Source organism: Colletotrichum fioriniae (genome assembly GCF_027942845.1).
Source record: "Colletotrichum fioriniae strain IMI 355084 chromosome Unknown scaffold_6, whole genome shotgun sequence".
Lineage (NCBI taxonomy): Eukaryota > Fungi > Ascomycota > Sordariomycetes > Glomerellales > Glomerellaceae > Colletotrichum > Colletotrichum fioriniae.
The window spans coordinates 211,953-233,926 of record NW_027076842.1 but is presented as its reverse complement, the minus strand read 5'-3'; the positions used below and the strand labels follow the sequence as shown (position 1 = coordinate 233,926).

The 21,974-nt window shown below is 53.0% G+C and overlaps 4 protein-coding genes across 4 annotated transcripts; all 4 read right to left on the bottom strand.

Moving 5' to 3' along the window:
- Positions 1-5,596: 5,596 nt before the first annotated feature.
- On the bottom strand, positions 5,597-6,558 carry N0V96_005536 (uncharacterized protein; the record flags this gene model as incomplete). The annotated part of the gene is made up of 2 exons (XM_053195649.2): positions 5,597-6,408; positions 6,462-6,558. 2 exons carry the CDS (start codon positions 6,556-6,558, stop codon positions 5,597-5,599), a joined length of 909 nt encoding a protein of 302 aa, XP_053046988.1.
- An 878-nt stretch (positions 6,559-7,436) lies between these two features.
- IMH1 (Golgin imh1) lies at positions 7,437-11,302 on the bottom strand (the record flags this gene model as incomplete). Its single annotated transcript, XM_053195650.2, has 4 exons — positions 7,437-7,488; positions 7,552-10,498; positions 10,583-11,096; positions 11,294-11,302. The coding sequence occupies 4 exons, from the start codon at positions 11,300-11,302 to the stop codon at positions 7,437-7,439; spliced, it is 3,522 nt and encodes a 1,173-aa protein (XP_053046989.2).
- Positions 11,303-12,107: 805 nt separating this feature from the next.
- On the bottom strand, positions 12,108-13,408 carry N0V96_005534 (uncharacterized protein; the record flags this gene model as incomplete). Its single annotated transcript, XM_053195651.2, has 3 exons — positions 12,108-12,984; positions 13,058-13,293; positions 13,385-13,408. The coding sequence occupies 3 exons, from the start codon at positions 13,406-13,408 to the stop codon at positions 12,108-12,110; spliced, it is 1,137 nt and encodes a 378-aa protein (XP_053046990.2).
- A 2,273-nt stretch (positions 13,409-15,681) lies between these two features.
- Positions 15,682-15,972, bottom strand: N0V96_005533 (uncharacterized protein; the record flags this gene model as incomplete). The annotated part of the gene is made up of 1 exon (XM_065757432.1): positions 15,682-15,972. The coding sequence occupies one exon, from the start codon at positions 15,970-15,972 to the stop codon at positions 15,682-15,684; it is 291 nt and encodes a 96-aa protein (XP_065613775.1).
- Between the last annotated feature and the right edge of the window lie 6,002 nt (positions 15,973-21,974).

Here is a 21,974-nt window from a genome sequence, read left to right as displayed (position 1 = left end):
TTCCTCAGATATCAGCTTATGTGCAATCTTTTCTGTGTTGCAAATAGAGCTGGAAAACCACTTCGGGGTCAAGAAATTTACCAACGCTTTTTCAGCACCTTCTCTCCCTGGGTAAATGAACAGCTTATGTGCGTATACGTCTATCTCGAGCGCAAGATTACTGATGGTTGGTGTCTCCATCTGATGGCCAACTTATTATGAAACAGGCTGACCATCCAACAGCGTTCGACGACGTCGCCATGAATGATATAGAATGGGGCAGTACTGCTGTCGACTGGAGTGAAAATGGAGCTGAGTCTTCTCAGATTCAGTGGCATGTGAGAAGTCATCTTCCACACAGTCTCGGCTGTCCACTCATCCCTTTTTGTCTAGCTGTCGCGCGGCCTTCCCTTTGTGCTGAGCCTTCTCAAAGCCAAATTGTTTGACGAAAGACACGAGCTACTACCTTTGCATCTTGGGGAGGACTGGCGAGAGGTCAACGAGCCGTTTTACAACCTAACACTCATGCTGCCGGAGAATAGATTTCCCAACAGTCTCAGCCCTAGCAGACCCCGGGCCACATTACGATCTTGTCCATTCGAAAACATTCGTAAATTATCACGACCTTCGGATTGCATACATGAATCAGAATTGTCGACACCGATTAGATTTTGGGTCGCTGCACATGGCCACGAATCAGTCCGCAGTGTATCAGTTGACCCATACTCTTTGAGAAACCACTGGGACGCCGCATATCTCATGTGGGACATCGAAGACACAGGGATGTTGAAAGAGAGGTCTGATGAGGTGTTGTTCATGGAGCCTTTCTTCCGCAGGGCGCATGAATCATGGACAGTCGATAACGTAGTGCAGTCGGAGAAGCAGAGGTCATATATCTGGCTCGCTGGAGGGAGGGGATACTGGCCTTTCCTAACCAAGGATTTCAGTAGAGTCCGTGGATTGAGCGACAGACAAAAAGCAGTGTTACTAGCAAGATTCAAAAGTGAGGAAGAGAGAGGAATGGACCACAGATGGGACAGTAAGTAACTATGACTAAAGTCCACTGAGGGCGTGGTCCTCAAAAGCAATTCGAAGCGACTTTTGTAGATCTCCTTGCAATCCTTGTTGTCGCGTGTCATACCTTTGTTAAATTCACCGTCTCTGGAACATTCCTACAAGTTGTTGATGTTGTCGTCATCAAGAAGGACGGGAAACATGGTATTATTGGATATATTTGCTCTCATCTCGACCTAAGCATGCGAGCCTGGTATGCTAGTTTGACAAAACCTTATCGGCGAGGTTGCCACTACCAGTAATTTGGTATTCATCAAACTGAGAACCAAGTCTCAGTATGTTCATCGCTGACTATTTCGGGCTAAGTATCCATGGTTTGGATCTACATAGGTCAAGAATATTAGAACAAGCAGTTGACGAGGTGCATTCTACTCATAGGGCGAGGGGGTGTTATCTAGTGGTGGGCGTTAGCTGGATCGGTAAAGTCCGTTTTTCTCGAACAGGTTATTGCTTGTGCGGGGAATCGTTAATTAGCCGTCGCGGGAAGTCTTCCGCTTCTCTTATCACGAATTACGGGATGTTCGGATTATAGATGCATGGATTGATTGGGTGATCCTCCCTTTCTACCACCGCTGTGACGAAAAAGTGACATCATCCTGCCATCCTGATAAATGTCAAAGGCTTCATCCCCGCCAACAGAAAAGTTCGTAAATGGCGACGATGCTTCTGAGTTGATTTCGTTACCGGAATGGATAAGAAATGGCGGAAAGCTACTTGAATCATAGCGCCAGGCCTCTGCGTCGTCTTCTTCCGTCAAGCAGGCAGACCTCACGGTCAACGACAACGTCAGAGTCCAGCCTCCCGAGGCAGCGGCGGAATAACATCTCAATTGCTTGTAACGCGTGTCGCAAGTACAAAACGAAGGTGCGTGACTATGGGTTCGGCTCTGAGAACTTCGATGAGACATTAAGATTTGCTCTTCAGTGTTCAGGCGAAAGACCGTCATGCCGTCGGTGTATCACTCGGCGGTGCCCATGTGCGTACACTACACGACCCACGGACATACGAGGGCAAGTTTCCGACCGACATCATGATAATTTTCAAGGTCATTCAACCATACATGAAGAAGCAATTGCTCTATTGAGAACCCTTCCTCATCAAGAAGCTCAAGAACTCGTCTCGAGAATCAGATCTGGAGGCGATATTACAGCTATCGTTAACCATCTCAAAGTTGGCGATGTCTGGCGTCAAATGGCAACGGTTCCCGAAACCCAATATCGATATGTGCTTCCGTATCGCTCCGAAATTCCTCAAATATACGCCCACAACAACCCCTACATGACTTCATTGATCTATGAAGCCGCGTCGCTTTCCACACAAACCCCTGCTACATGTTCCAATGACATAGCACGAGCTGCGTCAGAACATCTCCAGAGCCCATATGCCTTTGAAAGCCTCTATCTCAAGCCACACCATGGGGCTAGTGTTATTGAACCACTACTTTATGATGCAAAGGTATCATTGTGGACCTCGGTTTGCGATGACGACGTGCTCATGCGGGATCTCCTCGCCGTGTTCCTCAGATGCGAATATCAGTTCACTGCAGCATTTCAGAAAGACTTATTCTTGGAAGATCTGACTGCCCGAAGAACTGATTTTTGCTCGTCGTTACTCGTAAATATCACTCTAGCCTATGCATGTGTACGTCGCCAACAACCTCTCATTGTTACTTAGGGATGTACTGAACTTAGCCAAAGACCTGCTACCCTGGATTTTCTGATCGCTCGGAGTACTGGAACACTCGGAAGCTGATATATCTCTTTCTTGCTGAGGCGAAACGTATCTGGGAACTAGAGGCCTCAGTACCGTGCGTCACGACTATTCAGGCAGGGATTATCTTCAGTGTTTTCCACAACCTGTGGGGTCTCGACGAAATTGGCCAGCCATACCGAATTCATTCTGTAAAGCTGGCATCGAAGCTGAGTCTCTTTGATGGTGGTTCGAAAGATCAGAGTGAAAGGACACGGAGAGGCTGGGCATACGCTGCTTGGGCCTTGTACAATTGGGAAACGTGAGCATTCATCAGCCACACGCGGCTCGTTGCTAACTGTTTTACCTGTTCAGACTTGTTGCCTTCTCATTCAGGCTTCACCCCTTGGTGACAACACCTCCTGTGCTCTCATTACCAGATCCAGCGGATGATCCTGGATGGTATGGAGAGATATGGCTGCAGTACCCTTTGGCGCACAGTCTTGTGCCGTCAAACCTTGGTCAAGTCCTACATGCTAGATCTCATTTTCGAGAGATTATGAATGATTTCTGTGCGGGAGCCCATTCTGGCACGTCAGAGGTTGGCCTTAGGCTAGCTGGAGCGCTTTCAGAGCGATTGAAAAGTTGGTTCAACGGCTTGCCTAGATCACTTCAGCCAAGAGCAATCGTTCTTCCTGCACACCTGCAACTTCAGTAAGGTCCATTGACTCAGAAAGCGTTCGATTGAAAACAAATCTAGGAAGAGGCAAACGTCGCGATCCTAGACTCAAGCGGTACTCGGTCATGCACTTACTAACCAAGAATGACAATAGTATGTATTATCACCATCTGACACTGGCGATTCATGAACCATTACTGGGGTCGGAGAAGACCAAATCGGCCTTTTCACGCGATGTCGTAGCCAAGGCCAAAATATTTTTGGGGACTTTGACGCGGCTGTATTTCCTCCGTCACGGATTTCAGGCCATGGACCTTTTCATTGTCATACCCCTCATGGCTGTTGGACTAGACTGTATCGAAACGATGCAGTTAGAACCTCAACCGCCCGATTATGACCTCGAAACCCTGCGGTCAACACTCTTTCTAGTTGCAAACGGCCTCGGCAACCAGAGCCACAATCATTTCCTGGCCAATGCTCTATTCCGAGTTATTCGGGGGGCGCATGCGCCCACAAGAGTTGACATTGCTGAAAGACACAGTGAACGAGAGCGAATTTCCTGACAATAGAGAAAAGGGCCTGCCGCAGGCCGTACGAAGCCACTGGCCAGTAGGTATTGTTAAAGCTGACGACGACGAGAAAAGTCAAATCTTGACTCACTTGGTGGAAACCTATGGCGCTTTGAATATCAACGATTCATCGCCCCCGGTATCTTGAACCGTACGGGTGGCGAAGGCGCTGGCCGGGGTAGACTATGTATTCTATCAAAGTTTCCCCAGTTCTCGAAGCGCATCATCGGGCCGTGCAAGCTATGATTGTGCGCACGAACAAGGCCATGGCTGAGGGTCTTAACTATAGCTCTGGAATCGCATTCTTCTACAGGGATGTTGGTCACTGGATACACTGCCGAGGGTGAAGTGGTCGGGAAATGTCACGCTGGCATGCTTCATTAGTGTCGACACCATCGTTTCATCAGCTCGCTCTAAAAGGCGCTCAGTATGCATTCAGGTTGTAATAGGTGTAGGAGGACGTCGGATTGGGGCTAAGCCGAGCTGGAAGTTCATGAAAGATATCTTTTAGCTAGGGGGCTTAATATTATGCGCTTGGAGATTGGACTTGGATTTATAATTCAATAAATATTATTATGCTAGCCACAGCATCTTGGGATTCGGCAAAGCACTTGATTGACCCTGTAGTGAACCAGACCAACGGACTACCAAGGTAACACCCTATACTTCCTATTTTGAACAGAATAAAACAACCAAGTATGTGATAAAATGACATAGAAACACCGTGGCTAACTCGTGCGCCAGTCAAATGCAACTTTCAACGCGATTCCTCACCTTGTCGTACGGACTAGATATATGGCAATAACGTGTCCCGCGACCCGATTGAATACTAGTAATTCACTTGTCACACCATGTATGCCACAATTGCATCGTCATTACTTGGCCAAATCGACATTCACCTGGTCAAGGCCCACCGGGACCCGTCACTAGATGTCAGGGTGTTGTCTAGCCAGGCGAAGGGGATGAAAATGCTTGATCAAACTCCAGGTATTCCACGTTGAACAGGAAGCAGCAAGAAATAAAGAGGCAGAGCAACCCAGTGCAAACTTGCGACTGTTGAAATGTGCGACCCAACAGTGGTTGACAGGAGCTCTCTGAACACTGAATGTATAAAAGGGCCTGCCGCCCACCTCCATACCTCTGTCTGGTTCAACCAATACACCTCCAATTACACTTCCCATACCTTCGTTCAACAGCGACTTCTTAGCCCAAGGAACCGGGGTCCAGCAACAAAGTACCGTACCAGTACAATCATGGATACATAACGCATATTCCCCAAACATCGAAAACCCACCAAAATTGTCACACCGAGAAATGCACAAAGAAAAAGCTATCTATAGCATTGTGTAGGACCGTAGGCCAACATACATTCTCGCTCACGGGAGCTAGAATGCTACCGGCCAGCAATCGACTACAACAGACACTGATTGTTGGCAACCACATGACCCTCCCTCCCAATAAGGGTTCGAAATAAGTCCGTTTGCATAATTCGATTAATTTTATTCGCATCGCCCCCTACACTAACATATGTTTATGACCCCCAACGCCGCAGCAAACCCGTGTAGTACCACAACCTCCTCTCACGATGCACCTTGCATCCCCCACCTCACATCCCCGCAGCGAGAGTATACCCCCCATCAACAGCAAGCGTCTGCCCGTTCAAATACTGATTACACGCAAAAAACAGCACCGTGGACGCCATATCCTCATCCTTGCCAGGCCGTCCCGCAATAACCTTATCAGCATACTTCTCCTTTGGAATCTCGCTCTTCTGCTCCTCGTCAGACGGCTCCTTTGTCGTCATCTCACTGGGGAAAACACCCGGCGCGATACTGTTGACCCGGATCTTGAGCCCATTGGACGCGATCTCCTCGGCGAGCATGCGGTTCACGTGGATCGTCGCCGCCTTGGACGCGTTATACGAAAAGTGATGCTGCGATTTCTTGATCATGCCACTGATGCTGCTGATGTTGATGACGGTGCCGGACCAGCCGTGCTGTTTGTCTGTGGATTTCTGCAACAAGGGAAGGAAGCTTGCCGCGACGTAAAAGACGGCCGCGACGTTTGTGCGGTATGTCTCCGTCCAGTCTTCGAAATCGGCGGATTCAGCATCGAAGAGGCTGGCTTTCATGTCTTGCGCGGAATCGCTCTCAACTTCAATCGGGGCGCTCGACACCCCGGCATTATTGACGAGGATATCGAGGGCGGATTCCTTGGATTCGATCTCCTTGTAGAGCTTGTCAATGTCGGATTTCTTGGTCACATCTGCGACGATGGGAATGATGGAGCCGGGGACGTTTTGGCCGTAAGTTTGGACAGTGTTGTCGAGCTTGGATTGGTTGCGGGAGGTGATGTAGACTTTCGCGCCGTTTGAGGCGAGGGCTTGGGTTGCCATTAGGCCTATGCCTGTACCACCGCCTAGAGGGAGTTAGATTGAGATGTTTAGGGGAGGGGGTAAGGATTGATCTTACCGGTGACGAGGGCGACTTTGCCGGTGAGATCAAAGAGGTGACTGCGGGTGAAGAGCTTGTTGCCCTCGGGGCCAGAGGTCTTTTGGCCAGTGGACATTTTGACTTGTTGGGAGGGATGTTTGCGGGATGTGGTGTGAGTGGCTGGTGTGATGGCGGGAGAAGATACTGTCGTGTGTGCTCGCGTGATGAGTGAGGTGGGAATCCTCAATCTGGTTGTGTTGGTGTTGGTGGCGGGGGGGAGTAGAAGAAGAGGTGAAGTCGAGGCCAGAAGGCGGGAGCTATATAAACGACGCCCCAAGATGACGACTGGACGGGAAAGTACAAGGGATGATCTCATCGTTGTCTAATACGTTGAGGCTAGATGCAGAAGGCGCCAATTGAAGTGTGGGAAGCACAGAAGGACCATTCGTCTTAAACACAATGCAATGCACGAGCGGGAGCAACTGCAACAAGCCCCAAGCGGTGCTTTTAAGGAAAGCAGCCCTTTCATCGAGATTCTACAATAAGACGTACACACAATAAAATGCTCCTCAGGTAAGGATCGCAGCGAATTGGTGTCCGCCATGAGAGGTAGGCACACGAACGGATGAGGTCAGTGAAGCCTCCATGACGACACCCACATGCAGTCGCCTCAATCCTTGGGCATGCGGAGGGAAAGATCCGGCAAGAGCTCCGGGCGCGGGGGGACTGGAGCTATGGGTGGGCACATGGCATGAGGTAAGCCGACGTCTGCCCCGCCAGTTTGACATTCTAGACCGGCCCAACTTACCTTTTCTCACCGAGCACACCTTACTACACTTACCTTGGCTTACCTTACATTGAGCCTCCTCAACTCAATCACACCACAGCACCAGTAACAAAGACATACCCCACTGACGGCACGTAGAAATAGCTTAACCATCATGTGCATAGGAACAAGCCATCCTGGGGTATTTATTCATACAAAACTAATACAATCCGTCTCCAAAGCTACCCTCACCTGACAGTGATGTGCTGAATCGCACTCTTCCACTTCTGCTCATCGCTCCTGTGAAATTCATGTTAGCAAAAATTATTCATCAGCTCCATACCAAAAGAGACCAAAACTTACTTGTCAAACTTGAGAATCCTCCCCAAGACAGGCACAAGCTGCTCCCGCAACTTGTTATCCTTTTGCTCCAAAAACTGCAACATAATCGTCTTGAGATACAACGTATCCGCAGAGCCCCCTGCACCTCCAGCCGCAGGTCCGCCGTTCAACCCAGACCGATTCGAGTCCATCGAACTCCGGCCACTCGTGACACTCGCCCCAAGCTTGGTCTGCACTGTCTTGAGCTCCTTGTTCACCTTATCGAACCTCTGCTTCGACTCCTCAAGCAACCGCCTCAAATCAGACTTTTGCCTCTCGGCGTCCCGAACCTGCTGCTCCGAGGCGTCCAGCGTCGTCCGCAGATCCGAAACAGCAGACCGCATCTCCTTCACCTCCGCCTCGGCCTTCTCCTCCACGGACTCGAGCTCCTCCCGCCTCCGCCTCCACTCCCTCTCCCGGCCCTCCAGCTCCTCCTTCTCCGTCGAAAGCGTCTTGATATCCCGCTCCAGGTCGCGGATCTTCTGCTTGAGCTCCTCCGTCTCCCTCGTCTTGCGGCGCGCGAGCGTGCTCGACTCGTCCTCCATCCGGTCCCGCTCCTCAATCGCAGCCTCCATCCGCGCCCGCATCTCCCGCACTTTGCTATCGGCGCGCTCGTCCACGTCGGCAAGGAGCCCACGCATCCGCTCCGCCTCGCGCGACCGCTCTGAGAGGTGCTTCTGAATCTCGGCTAGCTCCTCTTCGAGCGACTCGGACTGCGACCGCGCCTCCTTCAGCTGGATTGTCAGCTCGCCCGTCTGGTCGCGCATACTGCCCAGCAGACCCTGCGCGTTGGAGTACTGCTGCGTCTTGAGGTCCGCCTCCTCTTGAATGGACTTCTTCTCTTTTTCCAGCTTTTCAATCTGCTCTTCGAGCTCCTTGACCTTGGGCCGGAGTTTGTTGGCGTCTTCCTGCACCCGCTGGAGCTCCCGGGCCGTCTTCTCCTCCTTGGCGGCGAGCTCGACCTTTTCGGCCTCGGAGCGACGCAAGTCGCGCGCAGACACCCGCTGGGCATCCTCAAGACGGAGCTTGGTGTTCGTCTCGGCCTCGACTTTGCCGCGGAGCGCCTTGATCTCGGTCTCGCGGTCCGACGCCAGACGTTGCGCCCTTGTCAATTCTGCTTTGAGATCCTTCTCCTTCTTCTCGAGATTACGCAGCTCCGCGTTCTTCGCGGTAAGCTCCTCCTTGGTTGTCTTGAGGGCAGCAGAGTCCTGACGCAAGCTCTTCATCTCAGGCTGCGCCTTTTGCAGAACCTCACGCAGGTCGGTGAGATCCTTGTACCTGCTCTGCGCCAGCTGTTGCGCGGCACCGAGGTCAGACTGCAACGTCGAGGACTTGCTCTTGAGGTCCTCGTACTCGCGCTGGAGGTTGTCGAACTCGCCCTGGAGCTTCTCCGTCGCCTTGGCGTCATTTGCCGAAGACCCGAGCTCCTTCTCAAGCTCCTCGATCCGCGTCTGCAGAGCCTTCTTCTCGGCCTCGAGGTTCTTGATCTTCTCCTTGGCCACAACGTGCTCCTGGCCAATCTCAGTGACCTCGTCACGTAGCGTCTCGATTTCCTCGCGGAGATCCTCCTCCGTCTTGCGCTGCTTCGTCAGCCTCTCAATCTGGGAGTCCTTGGTCGTTACCTCCTCCTTGAGACGGGTAATCTCCGCTTCCAGAGCATCTGTGTCAACATCCTTGGCCTCCTCGGCTGTGGGCGGTGTCGCGGTTCCTGCGGTTGTGGCAGGCGTCGCAGGCGTCGTAGGGGCGGCGGCAGCACCACCCTTGCCCTTCTTCTTCTTGTTCTTCTTGGCGTTCTTTGAAGTACCAGTAGCACCTCCAGCCGCAGGCGTCTCGGTTGGCCCAGATGTTGTGGGTGTAGCGGGCACGGATTCGCTCGCCTGTTTCTCCAGCTGCTTAGTAAGTTCGTCAATCTTCTTCTCGTTATCAGTCTTCTCCTTCTTCAAGGTGTCAATCTGGCTGGTGAAGGTCTTGATGTTCTTCTCCACGTCCGTCTTGGCGGCCTCCACCTCCTTGACGCGAGCTTCCTCCTTGTCTGCGCGTGCGTTGGACTGTGTAAGCTTCGACTGCGCCTCCTTTGCGTTCTTCTTAGCAGACTCGACTTCGCCCTTGAGTTTGGCTTCGACCTCCTTGAGCTGCTTCTGCGAGGCTTCCAGACGTTCGGTGAGAGACTTGATCTCGTTGTTCCTTGCCTCGAGCTGCGTCTCCAGAGAAGTCTTGACGGCAGCCACGTCGCGCAGCTCACCAGCCTCCTTGGTCACCTTGTCGAGGTTCTCCGTCAGATCGGCACTGGATTCCTTGGCGGCGGCGAGTTCGGCCTTGAGCGAGTCGACCTCAGTCTTGAGCTCCGCCTTGACGGTCTCGACCTGCGCCTTGAGCTTCTCAATCTCCTCGTCCTTGGCCGCCATGTCGGATTCATACTTGGGAGCCTCCTCGTCGTAGGAAAAGAAGTCGCCCGCAGCCTCGTTCGGCTTCTCCTCTCCAGGCTCCTGCGCCTTTTGCTTGGGAGAGAAGATGCCGAGAGCCTGCTGCAAGGGAGACTTGACAGCGGACGCATCGGGAGACTTGACGGAGCCGTCGTCCTTTGTATCCGTGGCGGCGTCCACCTTGCCCTCGGACTCTTCCGTCGGAGGGGCAGGTGCAGGTGCCGGTGCCGCAGCCTGCGCCGCCTTGAGCTCCTCAACCTCCTTTTTGAACTTCTCCACGTCCTTCTCGGCGGCTTCGCACTTCTTCTTGAAGTCATCCTTTTCGATCGACACCCGCTTGTACTCGTCCATAATCATCTGCTCCTTCTGCTTCAAGGAGTTGAGATACTCGACGAGGGCCTCGGGTTCCCGGATCGAACCGACGCTGGTGTGTTCCTTAAGCACACGCTCAAAGGGCTCGATGGAGGTGGCGCGGCCGTGGGCGATTCTGTAGGACCGGAGGAGTTCTGCATTTTCGTGTTAGCGTGTCGAGTCCCATCGCGGTAATACAGTAATCTGGGTGCGCGCATGCGAGTGAGTAGTATACGCACCAGGGTACGTCTTCTCCAGCTTCTCCAACTTGCGAAGCTTCATCTTGACCTCGGGAGACATCTCTGCCGCAGCAGCCGGCGGCGCAGCAGCAGCAGCAGCAGCAGAAGCAGCAGAGCCCTCAGCGCCCCTTTCCTGCTCCTTCTCCCCGTTCTGGCCCTCCTCCGCCTTATCCTTGACGTTCTCCTCGCTCTTCTCCATATTGCCGTCCTTATCCGCAGCAGGCTTTGGTGTGCCTGCGCGACTCGGCTCCTCGCTGTCGTCAAGCGCAAACGCCGCCTCAAAGACAGCAGGGTCCGGGTTCGAGGGGCTTCCGCCGTCGTCCTTTGCGCCGGCGTCGGCTGCCGCCTTCTTGGGACGGGGTCGTCGGGCGGGCGACTGATTGCTCCGCGAGGTGGAGTCGGACCTGCGCGGGGTGCCTGTGCCTGTGCCTCCTCCTGGTTCGATGCGCTGTCGTGCTTGCTCCTGTCGAGCCTGTTCCTCCGCGATTGTCCGATCGATGGCACCCTTGAGCCTCTGTTGGATTCCCATCATTGTCAGCGGGGATAGGTCCTGCGTGGGGTGGAGGAAGCAGAGAGGGCAGGAACGGAGAATGGGAGGAAAAGAGAGCCGAAACCACCACGTGTAGGTCTAGATCAAGGTTTTCTTGTCCCGGGGAAGAGGGTCTGTGGAAAGAGAGTAAGAGGGTTTGGAAAGGAAAACCAGAGACGAACCTGGAACATGTTGCCGATCTAGGGATGATGGGATTACCCTGTGACCATGGACTCTCTCTCTCTCTCTCTCTCTTTGTGTGTGTGTCGTTTACAATTAAAGGTGCAGCAGGGAAGGAAATGGTAAAAGTGGCTCAAAGTCTGAGAGAGCTATGCGCAATGGTCGATGTCGAGGATCGAAGGGCGCTGCATTATTGGTGGCGCAAGCACTACGTGGAGAAAGGGAGAGAGGGAGAAAAGGAACGTTTGGGCCAGCGTTGGTCTTTTGACGAGGTTGTTTGGGACGAGAGAATGCGAAAGAGGTGTGTGTGAGTAAGGTGACTATGCGTGTGTGTGTGTGTGGGTGTGGTGGTGGACGGGGAGGAATTTCATCCAAAGGGACCCTTCGTACATTGGATGCGTCGGGTTTGAATTCACAAGTGTCCTTTCCTTAAGGTACGCAGTACATAGTAAGGTACGTTGGTGAGGTGCTCAGCCTGCCCTGCAGCAGCTGTACCAGGGACACCGAGGAGCGTTGCGTTGCGTTGCGTGTGTGGGGACCTCTGCTTCCTTTAGCGTTCAGCCTCACCACTAGCCACATTCGGCCTTCCGATCCACCGGCGCTGCGGTGCATCCCATCTTCAAGCCTCCGGGTCCCGGAACGCATTGTGGGCATCGACGCGTAAGTGTGTCTCCGTGACCAAAGGTAAGGGCACAAGGAAGACCAGTCTGTCGATATGTTTTCTATTTTGTACGCTGCAATCATGGTATGAAATAATTGGCTGTAGCTAGCCAGCGCAGCGGTTCCCCATCACCACATCCCTTATTTTTGTTTATTTCACTTGCCACCCTTGCCCTTCCTCTTCTTCACCGCTGCCGACCCACCCTGTCGTCCCGTCGTCTTCGCGCCGGCAGATTGCTCATCAGAATCCTCCTCCTCCTTAATAGGAACATCCTCATCAGACTCCTTAAACTCCTCGCCCGTGGGAACATCAACTCCCCGCGACGAGCCGAGGACCTCCTGCATGATGCGTTTTCCCTCCTCCATCTCGCCGTTCGTGGCCCCGCAGCCCATGCACTTCCACGTGCCGATATCTGAGAGGGCCTTTGTGCCCGGTGGGGCCTGCCCGTTGACCAGCCTGCAAGTTTTGCAAATGAGGGCGATCCTGTTCTTGGACGCCGTCTCGTCCTCGCCGAGAAGCAGGTCCATGATGCGGTCGTACCAGTGCGAAGAGCCCGGCAGTCCCTCGGCTTGCGCGAATTGCTGCGATTGTGGGGGCGGCGGAGGCGGGTGGGCGTAGGCGTTTGGCGCGAATTCTTCGGTAGGCTCGAGGCCGTTGGGCGGCTGCTGCGGGGGACGTCCTGCTTGGAAGCCAGGAGGGGGTCCGTCGCGGCGTTGGATGTTGGCGGTGGGAGGGGGTGCCATGTTGGTACGGCCGCCTGGTGCGACGCCTTCATGTTGCCTGCCGCCCTGCTGCTGCTGCTGCTGGCGCGGCTTCTTGTCGTCTTCCCCTGCATTCTGCTTCTTGCCCTTGCCCTTGCCTTCGTCGCCTCCGTACTTTTCGAGGAGCTCCAGGGTAGAGTTGTACTTTGTGGCGTCCTTGAGCTTCTGGATCGTCTTTGCGCGGTCCGCCTGCTGCTCCTTGAGGCGAGCGGCGAGAGAATCGATGCGATAGTTGAACACGGCCGTGACAGTGGTTCGCGTGAGGTAGATGCTGAGAAGGGCATGGTCAGTATCTCAAGTTTGCGCAGACAGATTTCTATGAGAAAAGCAGAAGAACAACATACAGGAGGGGGCCTCCAGCGACGCCGGTCCATTCCGAGGCGCCCATGTCGTTCCATCCTACCACGAGGAAGATGACGATGGAGTAGACGAGGTAGGCAAAGGCGAGGTAGAGGGACCAGAGCACTCTGATGCGACGGGAGGTGGCTCGCGCGCCATCGAGTCTCGCCTGGGTATCTGTGATCTTGGTAGACAGCGCAGAGAGCGTCTTCTCAAAGGAGGCGGGGGAGGAGTCGTCACGCTATGATTTGGTCGGTCAGTGATTTATTCCGTCTTTAAGAATATACACATTATGCGCATAATGAGGAAGTCCTAGGTCGTGGCAGACGTACCCTCCAGGGCCAGAAGGAGACCATGGCGAAAGATGATGCGGACACGTGCCGTGCTCAAAGCGGCATGGCCCAATTCGAGGGACCGTGGCAGAAAAGACAGGAGAGAAGCGCAAGTGGAATAAAATGGACTATAATGGATCGCGGCGAAGGCAATGTTATGCGCAGTGGGAGATCAGACGAGCAGCGCCGCCGTATGTGTGTGGCCGTCGTGGCGGCAGTGGTCGACGGGAAGAAGTGCGGGATCGAGAGAGTCGAGAGGCTGAGATGGTGATGGCCTGGGAGGGGAGGAGCTTTCGCGACACAGACGGTCCACCTTCCATTAGGTCTAGTGCCCACCTCAGGCAGATGGACAGCTGTTAGGTTATGACGCAGCCTTGCAGGACACCAGCAAACAGCTGCTCCCGGCGCTGAAAGAGGAAACAGTGGGTCTGAGCTCTCCCTGCCAGCTAACCGGAGCTGGAAGCCACTGCTAAGGTAGAGCTGTTTTAGCGTCCTGACAGCTCCGGGATCAAGCCTCAGCTGCCCTGTGCAATATCAGCCTCACATCACGTTGACAAGCGTGTAAGCACTATCGAATAGTAGCTTGAACGACACAATTTGCTTCGACTCAAATGGATCCGTTTCTTCCCTGGAGGGAAAGACTGAGTTTTTAAGTGAGACACAAATTCTCCCAGAATTTGTATTATCCCTCCTTAATGTTGATTATTTCGTCAAAAAGTATGAAAAAAAAACAATTCGCAGACTCTAATAAAAAAATTCAAGGGGATTGAGGGGAAGAGATACAGCAATAAACTCCCGTGATGACTATTAACAAATTCTTTAAATACACCGAACTCAAGTCCCTCTTTGAATCGAAATCGAATCATCTCTCATTCTCGCTTGAGTTCGTCCAAGGTAGGCCAAGGTGAAAATAATACGTGGACCAAACACCGAGGTTCGGGATGAAGTGCATTCAAATTATACTTGAACTCGCTGCTAGGAACAAGTACTTAGTAGCCATAATCAAACGGTTCATAATATAACCTCATTATCTCAGAGTGAATAGGCCTCGAAGGGAAAGAAACGAGGCAGCAACGGGCTGGAATCACCTGACCAATGTCACAAAAGTTGCCTTTAGCGATCATTGAATCTCGTACCCGGAGTAATGCAACATCTCGTCTCATCAAGGACAAAGTCATTTGACGATATCACTATCGAGAGTGACTGAGTCCGCCGAGAGAGATTTACATTACAATGACCACCGTCAATCTCTCTAGCCCACGCTGTCTCATGATAGACACGCCCAGAATCTTTCGTATGTGTGTTCTCACCAACACCATTCTATCATGTTGTTGGTATAAGACGTGTTCGAGGCAGTCGTACCGTGTAGGATATAGTCTGTGGTGCCTACTATGTCGTCTCCCCCAAGTAGTCAATCCCGATCAGGCTGTTCCGGGGACTAGCTAAGCCGGAAATCCAACTTATAACTCTTGTATGAGCGAATCACTCGGATGCTTCGAGATATCAACTTTGCTACAGGAGCATCGAAGGACCATAAATTTCCGATATGATATCTCACGTAAGGCTAGCAAGTTTCACTGGGAACTAACAACCTCAAGAACCTCACCTCAAGTATCGAGCACAAAGGAATATAAGCCTCATGGGCAACTTGACTATCTAAACTCTCCATCACCACCAACTTACATCATCACCACATCCAAAATTCTTCTCCCCTAATCCCTAAATCACACCCTCAACCTACCTCAAACCCCCATCACCCAACCACATCCCAACCCTGCATCAAAACCTCCGCCTCAACAACCCCAACAACCCGTCTAAGCACCCCCAAAACCTCCTCATTACAAAACACTTCCATAAGCCCATCACAACTCAACCCCCTCAACCTTTCCCTCACAACCCTGACAACAGCGACTTCCCTCTTCCTCTGCCCCCTCCCCCTCCTCAAACGGCTCCTCCAACGCCTCCGCAAGCGCAGCCTCAAAGTTCTCCCTTACAAGCGGTCCAATCCCTGCTTCCAGCGAAACGAGGACCTCTTGACGAATCTCGTCTGCCAGACGCGCGCGTTCGAGGGAAAAGGTGTCGCGGACTGTTTGTGTTACACGCGGAGGGCGTGTTGTTGGTGGGGGTGGGTTTCTGGGGTGGTGTTTTTCATGTGGATGTCGCCGTCTGTGTCGATGCTGCGGTGTGAGGAGGCTGAGGAGGTGACGGCCGGGGTGGGGGGGAAGATGATGCGTGTGCGGGGTTTGCTGTGGTCACTTTCTGGGGTTTTGAAGATTTCTTGGGACAGGCTGCTGCTGCTACTGCGTGGTGATCCTGGAGACGGCATCTCGGGGGTTCGTGGAGGACGGGATGGCGTTGGTGTCGATGGGCGGGAGGCGACGTGTTCTGCGAGGATCTCTGCTGAGGTGCGAGGGCCGAGGATGGGTGTTTTTTCGGCGGGTGAGGATGGAAGTGAAGGTGAAGGGTTGGAGGGCCTTGCGGTGCGTACCTTGGCTCATGTCGATGTAGAATGGGTTCGTGTCTGTGATGGCGGCGGGGAGGTGGGCGGGCGCTGGTGAGCGTTCTGGGTTGGGGTTACTAGAGGGCATGATGGGTTTGTTTGATATGGTTGGTGAGTAGTTTTTCTGTTCTAGAAACGCTCCTGTAATGGTGAGTGCTTTCTGGTGATGATGGAATAGCAAGTATTGATGGTCCAGTCGCCATCTCAGTGTTGATATATCCACTGAGCATCGCAGCTTCTGACTTTGGGGAGCCACATCGTGAGTCTCAAGAGGTTCGGAGTATGTCGATAGTCACTTTAGTCAAGATGTGGCAGAAACCACGCCAAGAGACAATCAGTCGGGCGAGGAGTCAGCGCCCCAGACTCATTGAATCACTCCATCTGTCACCTTCGACATCCAACACATCCACGTCCGGCCAGTACGTCGCCCCCAACTAGGGCAACTTGCGTAGCCGAGGGTCCGCGTTACATTGACAGACACGATTGTGCGAATTGGAACAAAACTAAAAACGAAACGAAGGGACAAAAAAGGCATGCATGTCTTGACTCGTCACAAACCGTTGAAAGTTTGTCGCCAAACGTGCCTTGCGTGCCAACAACGTGCCAATGTGCGCGAGCTGCAACTCCTGCAGACCGACGTGGAGTGCGATGCCCCCTCTCATCGCCACATCAAAGTTCCCCACGGTAAGCGACGTTGGGATGTGAACTTGACAGGCAAACATTGAGGAGGGCCCCTGGAAGGAGGGGGGCAAGAGAGAGCAAACCTGCAGCAAGATACGGATACAAACAGCCCGTCACATTCGCGCCGTTGGAAAGTATGTGCTTATGACTGGACATTGACAGGGGATGTAGGCAAAAGGAGGAGAAGAAAAAGTGTACTGGGTAGAGGAAAAAGCAATTTTCCTGCAAGAAAAGGGACGAACCGAGACCATGCGAACCACACTCTCTGCCTCTGTACGGATAGTTGCGCGCAAGTTGAAAGTGTGCCTCTGCCACTCTGCGGCCTGCCAGCGGTGCCAGCCAACTCAAACTGCAAAAATAGGTAGTTCGCCAGAGGTACTCTGTATTAACCCCCGCCTTATTTCCTCTCAAGACTCCAAGAGAGGTTTAGCTTCTCGGAGGACAAGAGCTGCAGGGTCCTCTTCCTACCACCTCAGCTCCTTGAACTAAGGCAGCAGGGTAGGTAGTCACATAGTGTAGGGTTGAGTTGTCATGTACGAAGTACGGGATACTGATATGTACGTTTGCTACCCAAAAGCACAGCGCAACACAGCACAGATCCTGCAGGTCGACCGCCCGGGAGGCCCTCCGCGAGTGCGTTTGCGCCGGCCGCCGTGATGTGCAAGTGGTGTCTTGGGGAACGGGACGAGTACCTATGCGTTCCGGTTTCTTGCTTATTCTCTTCTTGTAATTCTTTCCTTTCTTTTGCTTTTCGGAGAGGCGAGCTGTCGTGTGGTCAATGGCGAGTGCCAACTGTCGTTGCAGCTTTGGGTAAGTGATTCGCCGAACACGGAACTTGGAAGATGCTGGTGCTCCTTTCGGGCTCTTGGTATTTCTTCAATCGGCGAATGGCGGAGAGCGGACCGGGACCACCGGACTGCTCAATCCGTTGTCCTTTACGCAAGTAGAAAGAAAAGGCGAGGCACAGAGAATGTTATTCCCGAGGTCCAGGTTCCATGTTAGTGTACTCCGTAGACGGCGAGTGGTATGCTCGGGATCTGGATGTGGATGAAGCCCGGGCGGAAACGGGCGGGGGGCGGCGGCTGATTGACGGCCGATGGCAGGACCACAATCTACATGCAATCCGTTGGTCCGCATGGCGCAAATGTGTCTCGCGGTCGGAGGTCTGCAATGCATCCGTTGGTCGTATGTATCGAATCTATATTTGAATCAATTTGGATCAATAGCAAAGTGTCCTCGAAGCGGCAGGCAAGCCGCAGGCCGCATAGCAGTGAGTCGGAAGGGTTGGAGGGAAGGCTGGAGAGGAACTGCGTGAAATAGGACTTGGCCAGTGGTCTAGACGTCACTCGGTTCGCAGATGCTGCCTGTTGTAGTTGCTGTCACTGCCTTTCAAGTTATAAGTGAATTGTGAGTTTTGACATTGTATTCCCTCGGCTGGGAGGTACTGCGCAGAGAGGGAGAGAGTGCGACATGATGTGCAGACGGTGGCTAGACCCGCGAAATTGGAGGGGGGTTCGTGGTGGAAGAAAGCCGGAGAGCTGTGCGTGTAAGTGAGGAGAAGCGAGCACGTTGGCACCGTAGGATGGGCGCGGGTGCAGGGAACAGGGCGATCCGTAGCGGCGATCAGCACTGTCGACTGGGTTGGAGTTTTTTGTGATGCTTGCTGCACAAGTGAGTGTGAGTGTTGTTAATATGCCATGTTGTTTGGGCAAAGATGGTTGTCAGCCAAACATTAGAGCTATGATCAGAGCGAGGAGCTATAGCTCATTGCAAGCTTTCCGTGGCATTTGCGCTTGCACATGTCAATCCCCCATGATCAATGATCATCCATGGAAGATGGTATACACTGGGATGCCGTCACCACAAGGCCCAAAGTGACATGCTGCTGACCTGCTGGGTTCGGATAAATTAAGAAAAGAAGAAGGAAAGAAAAAAAAAAAAAAGAGGAAACAGACAGGGGCCAGGAAGAGAATGAAAGAAAAAAGGTACGAAGTAGAAATTGGATGAGATGTTGTTGTTAGAATCAAAGATGAAAATGTTACGAGAAGACGGCCACTTTGAAAATTCAACAGGAGCACGGGAACAGTCGGGAGGACCCTCGCCATGTATTTTACCATACAATGATTGCAGTGATGATACTTGATGACTACTCGTTCGCATGTTCGCTCGTCCCATTGGCTCCGGTCTGGACCGAGCGGGTCCCTTCCCTGCCCTGGGGCGGTTCCTGCCTCGTTCGATTCCCCCGGCGGATGGGCTGTTTGTCACTTTTGGCAGCGACGTTCGACACTGCAAGAAAATCAGACCACCTGCCTCCACTGCACACCACACACCACATACACACCACACCCCCTTCCCTTCCAGACACCCCCCTCCCTCCCTCCCTCCCTCCCTCCATTTTGACAACATCACCAAACAACAGAGTACGCAGTACATCATCATCAACGATTCAACAGTCCAACAGTCCAATATCCGAACACCATCAACCATACCTTGCGGATACTCCATCACCCATCATCCATCATATCGACACTTCATCTCTCAACCTTGGAACCAACACTCGACAGTGCTGCATCGGCGCATCGCTGCCCCTTCATGTCCGCCATGCGCCCATTATGCGTTCCATAGACCTCCAACGTGCCATCCCACAACCAAGGAACCCATCAGACTCAGCCTTAGCGAGCTTGGCAATCTTCCTAGGCCCTTCAATATTGTTAATCTCTCCATTGGTCTACTTACTCATGTTGCTGTCTGCCGTACCAATTGCGTCGAAGTTCCGGCGATGTGTGCGATGCGAGGCAACGCAAAGCGATCATTACAGATGACTCGTTCCATGTCGTTTCTCGTCTACAACACTACTATCCGCACGCACCGCCGTCATCCATGAGACCTGAATACCGTTGCCGGAGACCGGCGGGCCCTTGCTGCTCCCAGAACACTCAACGCCCTGGACGCGAATCCTGTACGCTTCGGCTCCGTGACTCGGCATCCTCGGGCCTTGACTGAGCAACCCTTCGGTCGCAAACGTCCGCTACTCTCTTAGCTCTGCCAACTGCCAACTCCTCATGTTGCTTGCCTTGCCCAATAGTAGCCGGGCAGTGAGAATATCTACCTGACCTAGGTATCTTGCTCATTCCGAATGAAGAATACTGGCAGCTGCAATCAGTGCTGGAGTGCTCGGCAGCATCAGAAGCCCGACCACTCGGAACGTCTGGGGACTCGGGCGGGAACCTGGCAATCGCCAAGAGGGGAGTGAGTGTCCGAGTCGCTGAGCCAGCACAGCGCGCAAAATCATCGACATGTCTCTTGCCTCTTGGGTCGAGTGGCCCGGCAAGCCTCGACGCACGGCGATGCGCCCGACAAAAGTTTTGAATCCTTCTCCGTCGCCCTCCCTATTCGGGGGCTGACGAGACCGGCGACATGGCATGCCAGAGAAGTGGAATTCAGCTACCTGACACTATGTACAGTAAGGTGTTGGGCTGTTAGTGCCATATTGTAAAAGTCTCAGTGTGGGTGGGAGGGACCCTGGAGATCTCGATCGCTTTCTGCCTGCCGCGGGCCACCTGTTAAACGGTCACCCACAGGAACAGGAACGAGACGCAACGGCCGCCAGGAGGAGCAGTGACAGCTTCAACACACTCCCGTCTATGAGGTAGAAACACACTCTTGAGGTCCTGTCTTGATCGTCGATAGCACACCGAGCAACGACGTCAGCCATGATCCCACCAGTCTATGGAGCAGCATTGTCCAGGATGTCGTTATGCACGTCAGGAAAATAACATCTCTCTAGCTGCCTACCTATGGATACACGATGATGGTGAATGTCCTCAAAAGCTCCAACAGGATTTACCTTTTCCATCCAATGTGTAACCATCACCGGCCCCATCCGCTGTTTACGTCCAATTAGGTAATAATGCCAGACGTCCAAGTTTGAACTCGAACAGCTTCACGACTCGACACCTCACAGTCTCACACGCCCCCCCCTTTCCTACCGTAGAGACTTAGCCTCCTCCCCATCTCGGTCAAGATGAACGAGATCTTGGTTTTAGCTCGCAACTATGGTCCTTTGAGCTTCTGAGTCTTGGGCGCATTTTCTGACAGATTTGGGTTCCTCTGGGGAGCCCTGGGGGGCACGGGGGACACGGGAGGGGGTCCCTGATTCAGATGCATTCCACTTCCATCGCACGAGATTGAAGGCACGTTCGGCACCACAACCAAGGTCGAAATATCCGATTTCCAAGGTTTTTCGCTTTGGATGAATCGCCAAAAGATTGAACCGCAAACATATCGTCAGATTGCATGCAAGATGATGACGGTGCCCTGGTCAAAGGCAGACCAGATCGCGATGATAGAAAGAAAGAAAAAAAAAAAGGCGCGCTCGCTTCCGATGAGATGCGCCCCTCAATGGCTCCCCAATGGCCTCATGGAAACCGTTTCCTCTCCCCCTAATTTCGCAGGCAGTTTAGTCAACATGGGCGTTCCGCAGAGTTGGCGACGGGCTACGCAAGTCCCGCCAAGGTTCCCGAGATGCCCCTCGATCGTTCTATTCTGTTTCCATCTCGTCGTGAGGTGTTCAGTGTTTTCCCCCTTCCGGGATTTGACAACCAAAAAACACAGTACACACCCCCCGGGCCCCGGGCACCCTGACCCCCTGGACCTTGTCAGCCGCTCTTTTGCTTTTTCCCGCCTAGCTTTGGTCTGGAATTAGGCATGGGCAGCAAGTAGTAGGTAGCGAGTACCTAGTACCTAGAACCTATTCCCAAACCTCTCCCTTTCTCTGTCTCTCAACCAAGTCCGAGGTTAACCATAGTTTTCATCTTCGTTTCGTTTCGCGGGTTAGACAAGACAGGACACTCTACGGGAACTGTTCCGCAGAGGGCGGCTGTGCATTATTGGACTACCTACCCGTGTATAGATTCAGTGCAGGTCTTGCATACGACGCCCTAACATATGCAGCATACACAGTACCTTAATGTCGAAAGAGAGTGGGAAGGGGGGAGAGAGAGAGAGAGCACAAAGTTCCCTGTTGGACCTGACAGCTGCTGCATACGCAGTACGGATACACAGTAATAGTGAGGAAAAGAGGCCGTTGGGAAGACCGGATATCCACCCGCGCCTGCACTCTGCACTGCACTGCACCCGCACCGAGCTGTTCCCGGCGTCGAGATGGCCCTATTCCCAAAATCATCCCTGCGGTTTCGTCTCTCGTAGTCTCTCGTAGTCTAGCAGTGAGTGTCCAAGGAGAAGAGTCCTTGGTGAAGCACTCAAGAGAAGTACCCTGTACCCGTACCTGTACAGATAGACCCTCTTTCGTGCATGTGTCAAAGAGACTCCCCACAGCACCTCTCATGTCAATCATCAGTCTTTCCCACCGTCGGATCCGTCCGCCCGTACCATTTGTTGTGTACCATT